Source organism: Zootoca vivipara, chromosome 12 (genome assembly GCF_963506605.1).
Source record: "Zootoca vivipara chromosome 12, rZooViv1.1, whole genome shotgun sequence".
Lineage (NCBI taxonomy): Eukaryota > Metazoa > Chordata > Lepidosauria > Squamata > Lacertidae > Zootoca > Zootoca vivipara.
The window spans coordinates 55837410-55849699 of record NC_083287.1 but is presented as its reverse complement, the minus strand read 5'-3'; the positions used below and the strand labels follow the sequence as shown (position 1 = coordinate 55849699).

The window sequence follows — 12290 nt, the reverse complement described above, 5'->3', positions numbered from 1 at the left end:
TTTGCCCGTTCACCGGCCTCTGGTTTGGCACAGTATACTAACTTTTTTTTAAAAAATGCCGGCTTTTGGGATGGGGCTTTGAGAACACACACCCCGCCCTTTTGCTGCATGATCACCTTCTGCCCCACCCCCTCGCGAGTCCCCGGAACAGCAGCAGCAGCAGCGGCGGCTCATGCCTTGCACCCATAACCAACAGGCCAGTCCGGGCGGAGGGGGGAGAGGGTGCTGGACCAGCCGAGCTGTGGAGATCTCTTCTGCTGAGCTGACAGAGCAGGCCTGGCGTTCCTTGTTCCTGAGGACCTTCCTTCTTCTTTCCTCCCCACCTGTCCTGCAGGTGCAGATCCTGAGCAAGAAGATTGACTTGTCCAAAGTGTCCTCAAAGTGCGGCTCAAAGGCAAACATCAAGCATAAGCCAGGTGAGAGGGGGGGGGGAATGGCTGCGGGAGGATGGGGGGGGAGGCGGTTGCCCTGGGCTCAGGTGAGCACCTCATCCTTCCTCTTCTCTTTCTGGAAGCACCTTTTCAAATGTGCAGAAGTGTGTGTGTGTTCTTGATGGACTTGTGTTTCCCCCCCCTTAATTGGTTAAAACATTACAGCTCTCGTACAAGAAGAAGCAAGCTGTGGGGTGTTTTTAACTGCCGGGCTCCTGGCAGCAGCCCAACTTCCCTTGAGTAACACTCTCCCTTCCTTGCTCCAGGGGGCGGAGACGTCAAGATTGAAAACCAGAAGCTGAACTTCAAGGAGAAAGCCCAGGCCAAAGTGGGCTCTCTGGACAACGTGGGCCACATCCCGGCTGGGGGCACCGTGAAGGTATGCTTCAGGCGGCACCCAGGCATGGGTCCCTCCTTGTCCCCCACCCCCCCCGCCCCGTGGTCCCCCCTCCTGTGTGTGGCCACCCGTCCGTCCTGCCATCCTCACACTGCCAACCTCACATTCATTTCCACGGTGCCACCCGATGGAGGGTGCTGAACGGACCCTCCAGGACATTCCACCCACCCACCCCTTTTAGGGCTTCATACGTTTCGGAGGCTATTCATTTGTTTCATAAAATTCGCTTGTTAAAAAACAGCAGCAACAGCCTCTCAGCGGTTCACAAAAAGAAGAAGAAGAATTCACACGGCAATAATTTTAAGACTTTTGAAACATTTACAATAACAAACAACATATTAAAACTCGCATCAGCTTTCTAAGCATCTGGACAGGCTTGCCTTTAAAGAATGGGGTTTTTATCAGGCGCCGGAAAGCATACAGTGAAAGCAGCTGCCTGACATCAAGAGGCGGGGAGTTCCAGAGTATAGGTGCTGCCACACTGAAAGATGAAGTTCTTAGAAATGCATTATGGGTATTACGTGGCACCTGTATAATACGTGGCACCTATGGTACCAACCAACTCCTGTGGCGTGGAGAGCACACCCACTCCCTTCTTCCCTGGTGCACGCATGTACATTGTGCGCATAAACAGAAGCACAGCTCTTGAGAGCCAGTGTGGTGTAGTGGTTAAGAGCGGTAGACTCCTAATCTGGGGAACCGGGTTCGCTTCTCTACTCCTCCACATGCAGCTGCTGGGTGACCTTGGGCTAGTCACACTTCTCTGAAGTCTCTCAGCCCCACTCATCTCACAGAGTGTTTGTTGTGGGGGAGGAATGGAAAGGAGAATGTTAGCCGCTTTGAGACTCCTTCGGGTAGTGATAAAGTGGGATATCAAATCCAAACTACTACTACTCCTCTTCTTCTTCTTCTTCTTCTTCTTCTTCTTCTTCTTCTTCTTCTTCTTCTTCTTCTTCTTCTTCTTCTTCTTCTTCTTCTTCTTCTTCTTCTTCTTCTTCTTCTTCTCCCATCAGGGGTGAGTCCTTCAGCCTTGGGCCCCCAGATGTTGAACTACATTGGCTCCATTACCCGCAGCCAGCTTGGCCAGGGGTGATAGGAGTTGTAGTCCACCTGGGATGAAGATGGAGGACTTAGCAGGCTTCCTTAGCCAACCTCCATGTTGCACGCTAGGCTCACGTTAGCAGCTTCCATGATCCTGGGGTGCCCCTCTCAGCCTGTGTGGAGTAGTCCATGTGGGCGGTGAAATATCTTGGTTGGGTCCTCGACTGGGCCAAGTGGGGTCCCTTCTGTGCATCTCCAGAAGGGGGTGTTCACAATCCCTTCCACAGCCTGGCTTGGGGCATTGGCAGAAGGGGCGTTGCCAAATAGCAGTTCAGGTGGGAGAAAGAGGAGGTGAAGTCAAAGGTGCGTCAAGGGCAGAGCTGTGGTGGAACGTTGCGACTCTTGAGGAGGGATCTGGGTCGAAGTTGCGGGGAGAGGAAGGCAGCCTGACAACTGTACCCAACACACAGGTAGAAGGAGGGCCCATCACAGCCATCTTGGCTCTGCATATGGCAGCAGTGCATGATGGGAAACAAGCTCCCTGGAACCCCCTGATCTTGTCGTGACTTTGAACTCCCCCACACCCTCCATGTTACCTAAGAGTGTTGCACCCTGGTGGATCTATGCACCTGGGGGGGGACACACACTATAAATAAGTCAGAAATTAAATTGTTCTAACAAAAGGGGGGGAAACACTATGGAAAATCGCTTAGATCTATTATTATTATTATTATTGCTCTCCAGCACCATCTGGTCTTGCATGTTTATAACGCATTCAAAACGCTGTTTCCTGAGCAATGTAGCTGAGTCCACAGTGTTGCAAGAGGCCCTGGGTCCCATCTCTTGCACTGTGCGGCAGTTTTCTGAGGAATGTCACCATTCCCCACATGCCCGCTCAAGTCACCCTTGAGCAGAAGGTGCAGAAATGGGAATGCGAGAAGAGACCCAGTGTGGGGGGTGGGAGAGAGAGAGAGAGAGCAGGCTGAGTGGAGCAAGGTGAGATTGGTGTGGAGACGAGGCAGGCCGGAGAAGGGGTGGAAAACTGGACTTTTTTGTTGTTAGCATCTATCTTGTCTTGAGAGGCAATGGAGCGTGCCTCCAGGGGTGAAGCCAAACCGCTGCATTAGCAAGACCAAAGTGACCTCCCCGGGGTGCAAGCCTGGGTAGTGTGTCTGGAGGTCCTGGGCTGCCCAGATGATAAGACCTCCCCTCTTGGTCTCACTAATGGGGTCCAAAGGAAAGCAGAGCAAGACATTTGGCACCAGCTTGGCTTCAGGAGTTGCCAGAAGGAGGCGTACACGGAACCATCCAGCCATCCTAGGGACTCCAGATGTAGGGTTTAGCCTTTTCTTCTCCTGAAGTTATCCTTTAAGGCAGTGGAAGTTTAGGATCAGAGTTTTCCTTCTCCCAGATGGGCTTCCTTCCCAGGTGGACGAGCCCCGTCTGCCCCTCACTTCCCTCTACTGCATGTGCAGAAACCGCCTTCTTGACCGCCGGACCCACTCTGGGTCTTGTCCGATCAGTCCGCTGGAGCCTACCTTCACATGCAGGGACAGTCCAAAAAAGTAAGGATTAGGATCCTGAAATCACGTACAGATTTCAGTGAGCGTCTTGTGTGTGGATCGAAGAAAGGAGGAGGTGACAGCGGCAATGGGAAGGAGGCCAGCAAGGCGAGGAGGGTGCAGTGATTCAGGGCTGTTGAGGCTCGGTTGCCTTTGTTCCCTCCCTGGTGAGGCTCATACACATTTTACCTGTGTAGGGGATGCGGGCAACCACTTAAAAGAAGCCCCTCCCGCCTGTCCGTCTCTCTGCTAGCGTGTGCCTCCTCCACCTTCATCTCGCCGCATCCCATTCCCATCCTTGTATTGACGCCTCATTGTCCTCCCCCACCCCATTGTTTCATTGTAGACCGAGGGGGGCGAGGAGGCAGCCCCGCAGAACGGAGCTGTGACCGCCCCCCCGCCAGGTGGCAGCCCCCCCACGCAGGAGAATGGCGTAGGGCTGCCCACGCCCGCCCAGGGTGGCGGCGGCGGCGGCGAACAAAGGGAAATTCAGTGCTTCGACACTCACATACAAGAAACAAGTAAGTGCCAGGCCTTCTTCTGTGCCTCCCCAAAGGTGCTTTGCAGTGATGGGGGGCAGGCGGGAGGTGAGGGGTGATGAGACAGGGAGGCAGAAGTTGGGGGTGGGACACCAGGCAGCTTTCCCTAAGGAACCTTCTCGAAGGCAGGAGAAGTCATTGCCCTCCTCCCTAGTAGGAGAGGCAGAGTGCAGAGGGGCTGGGTGGCTTAACCCCCCCACCCCCCCACGTCCCTGTTACCGACTTCTGAAGCGGGAGGGAAGGGGAGAGGAAACGTCCGACGGGCTGCCATGTTAATGAAGCCACCTGCCCTTTTATTTTCCAGGCATCTAACGATGACATTCTGGTGTCGCCTTCCTTCCGCCCCCTTTTCCTCCCTCCCCACCCCCAATGCCGTCTTCCCCCCGCTCCCCCTTGTGTCGCTGCAGATTGAGTCCCACAAGCTGATGTTCCGTGAGAAGGCCAAGGCCCGCACGGACCACGGAGCGGACCCCACAGCCTCCAACCACCCCCCTGTCTTCTCCGGCGGCACCTCCCCACGGCGCAGCACCTCGGTCAGCGAAAGCCTGGCCTCGGCCGCCTCCACCTCTCTGCAGCCGCTGCCACCGCCGCCGCCACCGCCGACGCTGCTGCTGCCGCCGACGCCACGGCAGGCTCCCCTCGCGGAAGAGATGGCGGCCGCTCTTCCTCAGCAAGGCTTGTGACTCTGTCCCCTTCCCGCTCTCCTCCTGTCCTCCTCCCGCTCGCGAGAAGCTCGTCTCCCTTGACCCGGAGCCTGGCTTTGTTTTGGCCCTGGAAAGGTGGGCTGGCCTCCCTGCCCCTCGGCGGGGGACCTCTCTGGAGTGTGCCAGGCCTGCCCCCGAGAGCCTCCGTGGCCTCTGGTGGTTGGTCGGTCTCTCTGGGTGCAGAAATGGGCGCCCCGGGGGTGTCCGAGTGTGCGTTGGAGTTGTTTTGGTTTCGTCCCGTCCTTCTTGGCTTGCTGTGTGGGGACTAGGGAGGGAATGCTGGTCTGCCCCACTCGTGGCAGAGCCCGAGACCCAGGCGGGAGCTTTGCTGTCCTCTTTCCCCCTCCAGCAACCCATTTCCCCCTCCCTGCCCCCTTGCCCTGCGTCATTTCGCGCTGCCTACTATTTAATGCTGGTCTATATATTATTATTCTCACACATGATAACTTCACTCTCTTTTGGAACTCTTTTAACTCCTTAACCTTCTTCTCCCCCCAGCCCCCAACCCTCCTCCTCCTCCTCCTCATTGTGTTTAAAAAAGTACAATAAAGTGTTTGCTGATTTCTGTCGCTGTTACCCTTCCCCCCCCCTTTGCCATAGGAGAATTAAAAAAAAAAACCACGTTAACCGCTGCTGCAGTGCTGCTGGCTTCTTATCGACATATCCAGCCATTTTAACTGTGTTATTTTTCTTTCGTTTTTTTATTTTTCTTTCTTCATTTGTGTGTGGTGTTTATTTTTTGTGTGTGTTTAAAAAGAAAAAAAGAAAAACCTTTGAAATGATGGAGCAAAAAAAAAAAAGGCATTAAGCCACATTGGTTAAAAGTTCTTGAGGATGCATTGAGAGGAGGTTCTTGGGGGGGGGGATGGTGTTCGCAGCTCCCCTCCCAAAAAAAGCCATGGATGGAGGTCCTTTTTAACTGACTGCTGCAGAGAGAAGCCCCGGCTGTTTTGAGGGTCTGCTGCACGCATCTCAATAGGATCTAGTTCCCATGGGGGGGGGCGCCCCGATCCTCCGCTGCCCACTCTGGAGAAAGAGCGGGGGAATATATTTGCAGGATTTAATCCTCAAGGCACGATGGGTTTGGCTCCAGGATCTGTGTACCTTGGAGGGATGGAGTCCGGGATTCATAAGGAAGTTCGCCACTGGCAGTGAGGCATCCTGGCAGAGTTGGGGAGGGGCGATGTGGGCAGACTGCTTGGCCGCGCCGCTCCCCCCCCCCAAATACCAAGAGGGTCATGGGAAAGTGTTGAGGGTTTGACGAGACGCAGGGTCTGCATGGGGCTGGCTAGGTGAGCGGAAGGTGCCAAGAAGAGAAAGAGGCAGAGATTGCTCTCCTTTGAAAGAAGAAGCCCCTTTCTTCTTCTTCTAGGGGTGGGTATGGGTTGGACAGGACTGGGGTGTTGGTAACAAGAGGTTGAGCTCCTTTGGGGTTTGTTTTTTTGCATTGCATTGCAAATGACACTAAAATGAAATGTAAATAAAACTTTGAAAATTGTGTGTTGTGAGAGTCGTGGGGGAATTCTGATTTAAAATCTGAAAGAAAGGGGGAACCCAAAGCGGAGGGAACAAGTATTTGGGAGGGGGGGGGGAATGTTTTGTAGGCAGACTTCTGCTGGGAAACAGGCAAGGGACGATGGCTGTGGGAAGGAGGGGTTGGGGCGAAGATAGCACAGCTCTCTCCCCCTTCATCTCTGGCCACAGTGTGCTTTTCAGCAACACAGCAAAACCAGGGTCTGCATCCACACACAAAAGACATATTGCACTTGTGGTTGTTGTTTTTATATATATATATATCTATAAATATATATATAAATATTAAAGGTTGCATGGTTTCTAATAAAATGGCTTTTTAAAACCTTAGCGGGGCTTTTTTTTCTTCCCCCTTTTTTGCATCAAAACGGTATGCTAAAATCTCACGAGTCGCATCTTCCTTCCCCTCCTTGGAATACTAGGAACCTTTTAAGGAGGAAGTTGCAAATTTTGCACCTAGAAAGGGGCCTGTCTGTGTACAGAGATACATGTATGTGTGCGTGTGATCCATCTTGCCCACCCTCCATCTCAGCCGCGCTGTTTCCAAGTCTGTCGCGAATCCGGCTCTGCGCCAGCCTGTTGCAAAGCTTGCTGCACTTGCCCACCGGCTCTCCCGCCCTCCAGATCTCAGGAAGCCCCACCCACCCACGTTGTTACACGTTGCTGTGCAGCTTCCTCGCACATTCCCATCCGCCACCCCGGTACCTCCTCGTCCTCCTCCTCCTCCTTCCTGTCCTGGCATTTCCCCAAGAGACCTTGTCTTGGCAACTCCAACCTTTTGTTTCAAGCAGGCAATGCAGGAGGTGGAAGCTGAAAACGGGGCTGTAATAGGAGACACCCCCCAAATCTTCTCTGCTTTGAGGGTCAGGCCCCGTGGAAAGCCTCCTTCAAATGGGAGGGGTAGCTTTGCAAAAGCCCAGTGGTACCTCCCCACTTGCCCTGGCGAGGTTTGCGTAGGTGAACGTCTCATCAAGCTGGTTCCCCTGGGTTAGATTTTGTGTGTTTGGATTCCTAGCTCCTCCAGGGAGGCTTTTTCCTAGGTCGGAGGGGCCTATAAACAGTGGAACTGCTCACCTCAGGAGCAATATGCTGCCTTGCACTGCTTTAGCAGCAACCCTGGGAGGCAGCATCTTCCTAGCGGAGCAAGTCCGCTTGTGTGCGTGCGTTTTTGTGTTCCAACCCTTAGAGATCTCCAGTTCCACCTGCCATGCATGGCTCCCTTCTCTCTGATCTACATCCCTGCCCTGCGGCTGTTGACATCTCCCGGTCTCTTGCCCAACTCTAAACACCAGCTTTGGTTTTTCCACTCCGCTCACCTCCCCCTGCCAGGCCAAGGGGGCGGTGATGGCAGAAGGGGAGCGCTTGCTTGGGCGACCCCCTTGTCCGACAGGGAAACGTGTCTCTTGAAGCAATAAGGACAGCCTGTGTGCTCCAAAATGGGAGCTTCCTGGGCTTCCATAGAAAGGCAAGCAGTTGCCTCATCGACCTCCTGCCGCACGAAGCTTGTGGGGCACATGCTTTTAAAAAAGAATGAAAAGAGGCTGAGACTCCCAGCTTCTTTTGCATAAAAGTGTTTGGGGGCTCAGATACTTTGGCAGGAAGCCCCGTTGTCTTGGCTTCCCTTTCCTCTGACCCCCAAGTTGAGGAGCAATTGACTTTTGTTTGCTGGAGGGTCCTTATCCTGTTTGCAACGATGCCCAGATGTGTTTCTCCTACAATCTGTTGCTTGAGGACTCTCAGTTGGGAAGTCAAATAACATTGCACTTTATCTTCCGTGATAGCGCAAAAAAAAAAAAGTGTCTTGTAAAAGGTTGTTGATTCCTTCTTTGTTCCTGAACCGAATCACTTTGGGGTGGTCGATATTAGTACCCGCCTGTCTTGAGAACATGTGCAGGTTCCGGTTGCGCCCAATTCTGCGGTGTGCGCACACTCGTTTCCGCAGAACACGCTCACTTAACACGTGTCGTGCCTGTGTTTTTAGCCTTAGACCCAGAGAGACGCTTAAAGACGATTGCTACGGGGAAGTTTTTCTTAGTCCCCCAGCTTTGGTTTCTAATAAGGATTTTTACAACAATGCAATTTTAGATTTGAAAGTAGCTTGTAAATATTGCAATTCTGGGGCGGGGCAGGGTGGGGGGCAGAAAGGGCTTCTGTAGCCCAGCGCTGGTCTCCTTTTCCTCCCTCTTGTTTTGGAGGGGCAGGAGCAGATTTCATAGAGGGGGGGTAGGTAGGTATTTTTTACAAAACGGATCATGAGAAGTATTAGAGGCGGTGGCTGTTAGGCTACGAAGCATAAGCAATAAATGAACTGCCCTTCCTCCCAGGGTTGTGTTTGGAAACCTGGCTTAGATCTTGGCTCTGTTCGACCGTCGGGTTTCAGTGCAGCTGAAAGATGTGGCCATAGATATTTGGGTACCAGTAAGAGTGGAAGATGCACCTGAACCATGAGGCCACAATCCATTGGGACGGGACATTCTCCTGCGGAATCCCCATTGGGAGAACGCTCTCGTGGATCGTGGCCTCGTGCTAGCTAGTGTTGTAGAGGGAGCTGCCACCCAGTTTTTCTGCCTAGGAGGCAAGGAGGCCCTTGGATGTCATGGTTAGGTTTTTCTTCCCAGGGCAGCAGGTGGAAACAGCAGCTCTGCACATCACAACAAGCCTCCCTCGTGAGCTGGATGGCTTGCAGGGCAGCGTTTGGCTTAGGGTGGAAGATCCAGGCGATCCATTTTGGCAGACTTGAGGAAGGGGGAGGCAGCAAGACACACCCGTGCACATGTAGCTGTGTGACTCATCCCTATTTGAGCTTTGGGCGGTTGACATCCAGGCTGAGAACCCCACGGTCCTCCAGATCTTTGACTCCAACTCCCATCGTCCTTTCCCATTGGCCATGCAGCCTGGGCAGGGTCGGTGGGAGTTGGAGTCCATCTGCAGTTGGAGGGCACCGCTTTTCCACCTGTGGTTTACAGAAACCGTAGGTTTGTGTTCTTTTCTTCGGGGATCAGAGTTCTGCAGAACCTTGGAAGATTTGTGTTGTTGGGCAAGGTCGTCCAAGTTGGGCATCTTTCCTGGAAAATGAGGCTGAGTTGAGCTTGGATGGTGGAGCAAACAGTGGCACTGGTTGGATATAAGAATGCAACTTGGGTATGCGGTTTTTTAACATGGAGGTGAATTGTAGTTTTGCGGCGTCCTTTTAGGGGGTGGTTTTCCCTCTTGCCTTCCTTGGGGTTCCTCAGAAAGAAGATGAAGCTTCGCGGGATAGCTTCTCCGTGACTGTCCCTCTTCCCTTGCACCATGCCGTTGCCATAGAATATCGGGTGTGTTATTGATCATGCTTTCCTTTCAATGGTGAGGCCCACAGGCCTGGCCAGTGCACACTAAACAGTGACCCCAGACTCATCCCCACTGGGGATGGGGAGCCCGTGGCGCTCTAGGTTTTGTTTGGCTCCCAGCTCCCAGCTCCCCTCAGCCTGAGCCTGCTCTGCAACAACACGTTTTCTGTGTGAGGGTGCCCTGGTTGGACCGAGGGGAAGGGAAGCGCAGTTGCTGTTTTGAAAGTGCACTTTGCTTTTAGGGAATTGCTTGATGATCAGGGAAGCTTCTCTTCGCGGAGCTCGAAGACAGCCGCTTCGCTTGGGCAGCGAGCCAAGCCCTCCCGAAGGAAGCCAGGAGATTAGCCAGCTGGTCCGGTGGTGGATTAGGAGGCGGCTGGTTGAGTTGGCCATCAGCTGGTCCCCAGGGGATTAGGAGAGGTTCTGCTCTTCGGAAGAGGCATCCGGGGGGGGCACTCTTAGCCCAGGGAACACCTTGTTTTGAAGCCTTTGCACTTGTGATAATGGTCAGGGTGGAACACGCTGGTGAAGAAAGGCCAGCAGTGTGGCATAGATGCTCGGAGGCGAGGGGCTTGTTGCCTTTCAGCTGGCATGGGGGGTGGGTCCTGCCATCTTGGGTGATGTGCTTGCGGCTGCATCCTCTTGGGCAGAAATGTGGCCACAGAAGTGGGTTTCAGCGCCATAGCGCCATAGTGTCACATATCAGTGGTACGCACAAAACAGAGCAGGATTTGGGTTATCTGCTGCCAAGCAGAGGTGAGTCTGGATCAAGAGGCCTCTCTGCCAGCCCAGGGCAATTCTTCGCCTTCCTTGCAGACGACTTGAGGGTAAAGACAGCTGTAGGCTTTTAAGAGCTGTCAGAGTGGGCCCTTCACCCATTCAGCATCCATCTGTTTCTTGCTCTAGCCTTGCACATCAAGCCAGCCTCATCACCACTATTATTATTATTATTATTATTATTATTATTATTATTATTATTATTAAAAGCAGCATGCTCATGTTAATTTCCATCCTTTGCCTTACCTCCTCCAAAATATGATCTACAAGCATTCTCAAAACAGTTGCAAAACTACATGACGACGGGGTGGAAGTGGTTGTTGATGTTGCGGCAGCTAGCCAGTAGGTGCTCTGCACAAGTGGGTGTCTATCCTCCCCCTCCCCAGCTCTTTCACGCAGAGCCACTTGGAAAACCCGCAGACCCACCCCACCCCTGAGTTCATCTCTGGAAAAAGAAACTGTTTTGATTTGCAGAGCAGTGGGGGCACCATCAATATGCCTCCCTCGCTCTTAAAACGAACACCTGTCTTTACCCTGAATGTACTTTTTGCCACTTGGGCTACTGTATGACAGAGTAGCTTGCAAGCGGCCTTTCTGATTCGTCTGGCATTTCTGATTCCCTTCCGTCTTGGGGCAGACAGGCTCAGGAAAGCCACGCCCACGCCCAACTGTAGTTAGGGCTGGTCCAGAGGGACGAAGAACGCTGGCTGAAGTTTTGGCATGCCGGGGTCTTTAGATACGCCAAGGAGGCTCTAGGAAATGAAAAGTACTGATTCCTTTGTGGCTGTACTTGGGCAGGGTGGGGCTGCAGCTCAACGCCGAGTGGTTAAAGCGAGTAAAACGCCATGAACTGGTCTCATCTCTCCACTTTGCTTGTAAAGATTCTCATACTTTTATCGCCTGTTGGCCTGTTTCCTACGAGGGCTTGGAGGAACTCAAGAGAGCAGGTGCCATCGCTCCAGGAGGCATCTCCCGCCTCTGAACAAGATCGGGAGATTAATCGAGCTTGCCTCCCCTGCAGCCCCTTACGAGCACCATCCAGATTAAGAAACACCCCTTCCTCTCCCCAAGCTTTGGCGATTCTCAGTCTACATCAGCGACAGTATAGAAAGGGCAAGAGGGTAGATGGAAGCGGGTAGGGAGCCGGTTATCTGTGCCATTGCAGCGGGTGATTTGCCCATCTCGGTTGAGTGGGAACAAGCATTGGCCTCATGAAGGGAGGCAGAGAGATTGGGGCAGCCTCGGCGAAAATGCCTGCCTTGTGTGTGTGCGCGCGCGTGTGCAAAAATCATTGCTGTAGCCGTAGGACAACCTTCGCCAATCTGGTGCCCTCCAGGCTGGCTTGTGGACTGCTGGGAGTTGTTGCTGGGGCGCCTGCTTGGTGAAGGCCAATCGCCAGAGCCATCTCGCACAACTTCTCCCAGTGCAGCTTTGCAACCAGAAGGGAGCGCCACTCCTGGCCGTGGCTGTGCAGCGAGGTAGAATTACGCAGGTGTTCCCACAATAGCCTAGCTGGGTGGTGCTGGGGCGAGGGAGGGAGGGAAGGGGTGTGTTAAGAAAATGCATGGGTGCGATGGCGCCTGGAACGCAGGAGAGAGGTGGTTGGACAAGCCTGTCCGGGTGGGAGCTCAGAGGGCCCTGCTCTCACGACGGCAGGTTCTTAAAACCCGTTTGCTTCTACCTGTTTACCTTCCTCTCCTGTCCTCAGACTTGTAATAGTTACTGACTGTCTCCGTTTTTAAAAGCAGCTGTTTCCGGATTTGATGTTGTGATTCTTACCTATTGTAAAGGGTTTAAATAAAGCTTCTAGATGTTCAACCTTGGCTGCCAGCTTTAGTCTGAATTCGTTTTTTGTGGCTCTGGGTTCTCTCTCTGTCGTAGGAAGCTGTCTTGAGACAAGAGTGTGGCTGTTAGCTCATCTAGTTCAGCGGTGCCTAAACTGACCCGATAACAAGTCTACAGGGCTTCAGGCAGAAC

The 12290-nt window shown here is 53.2% G+C and overlaps 1 protein-coding gene across 14 annotated transcripts in view; it reads left to right on the top strand.

Moving 5' to 3' along the window:
- The window catches only part of LOC118091751 (serine/arginine repetitive matrix protein 2), a 198911-nt gene extending 186775 nt beyond the window's left edge, over positions 1–12136 (top strand). For all 14 annotated transcript variants that reach the window (XM_060281018.1, XM_060281023.1, XM_060281017.1 and 11 more), the window contains 4 exons: positions 335–416; positions 698–810; positions 3778–3952; positions 4378–12136. In XM_060281018.1, coding sequence (XP_060137001.1) covers positions 335–416; positions 698–810; positions 3778–3952; positions 4378–4382 — 375 coding nt within the window. In that variant the 3' untranslated portion in view covers positions 4383–12136. The remainder of the gene's footprint in view (positions 1–334; positions 417–697; positions 811–3777; positions 3953–4377) is intronic.
- The last annotated feature ends 154 nt before the right edge of the window (positions 12137–12290 follow it).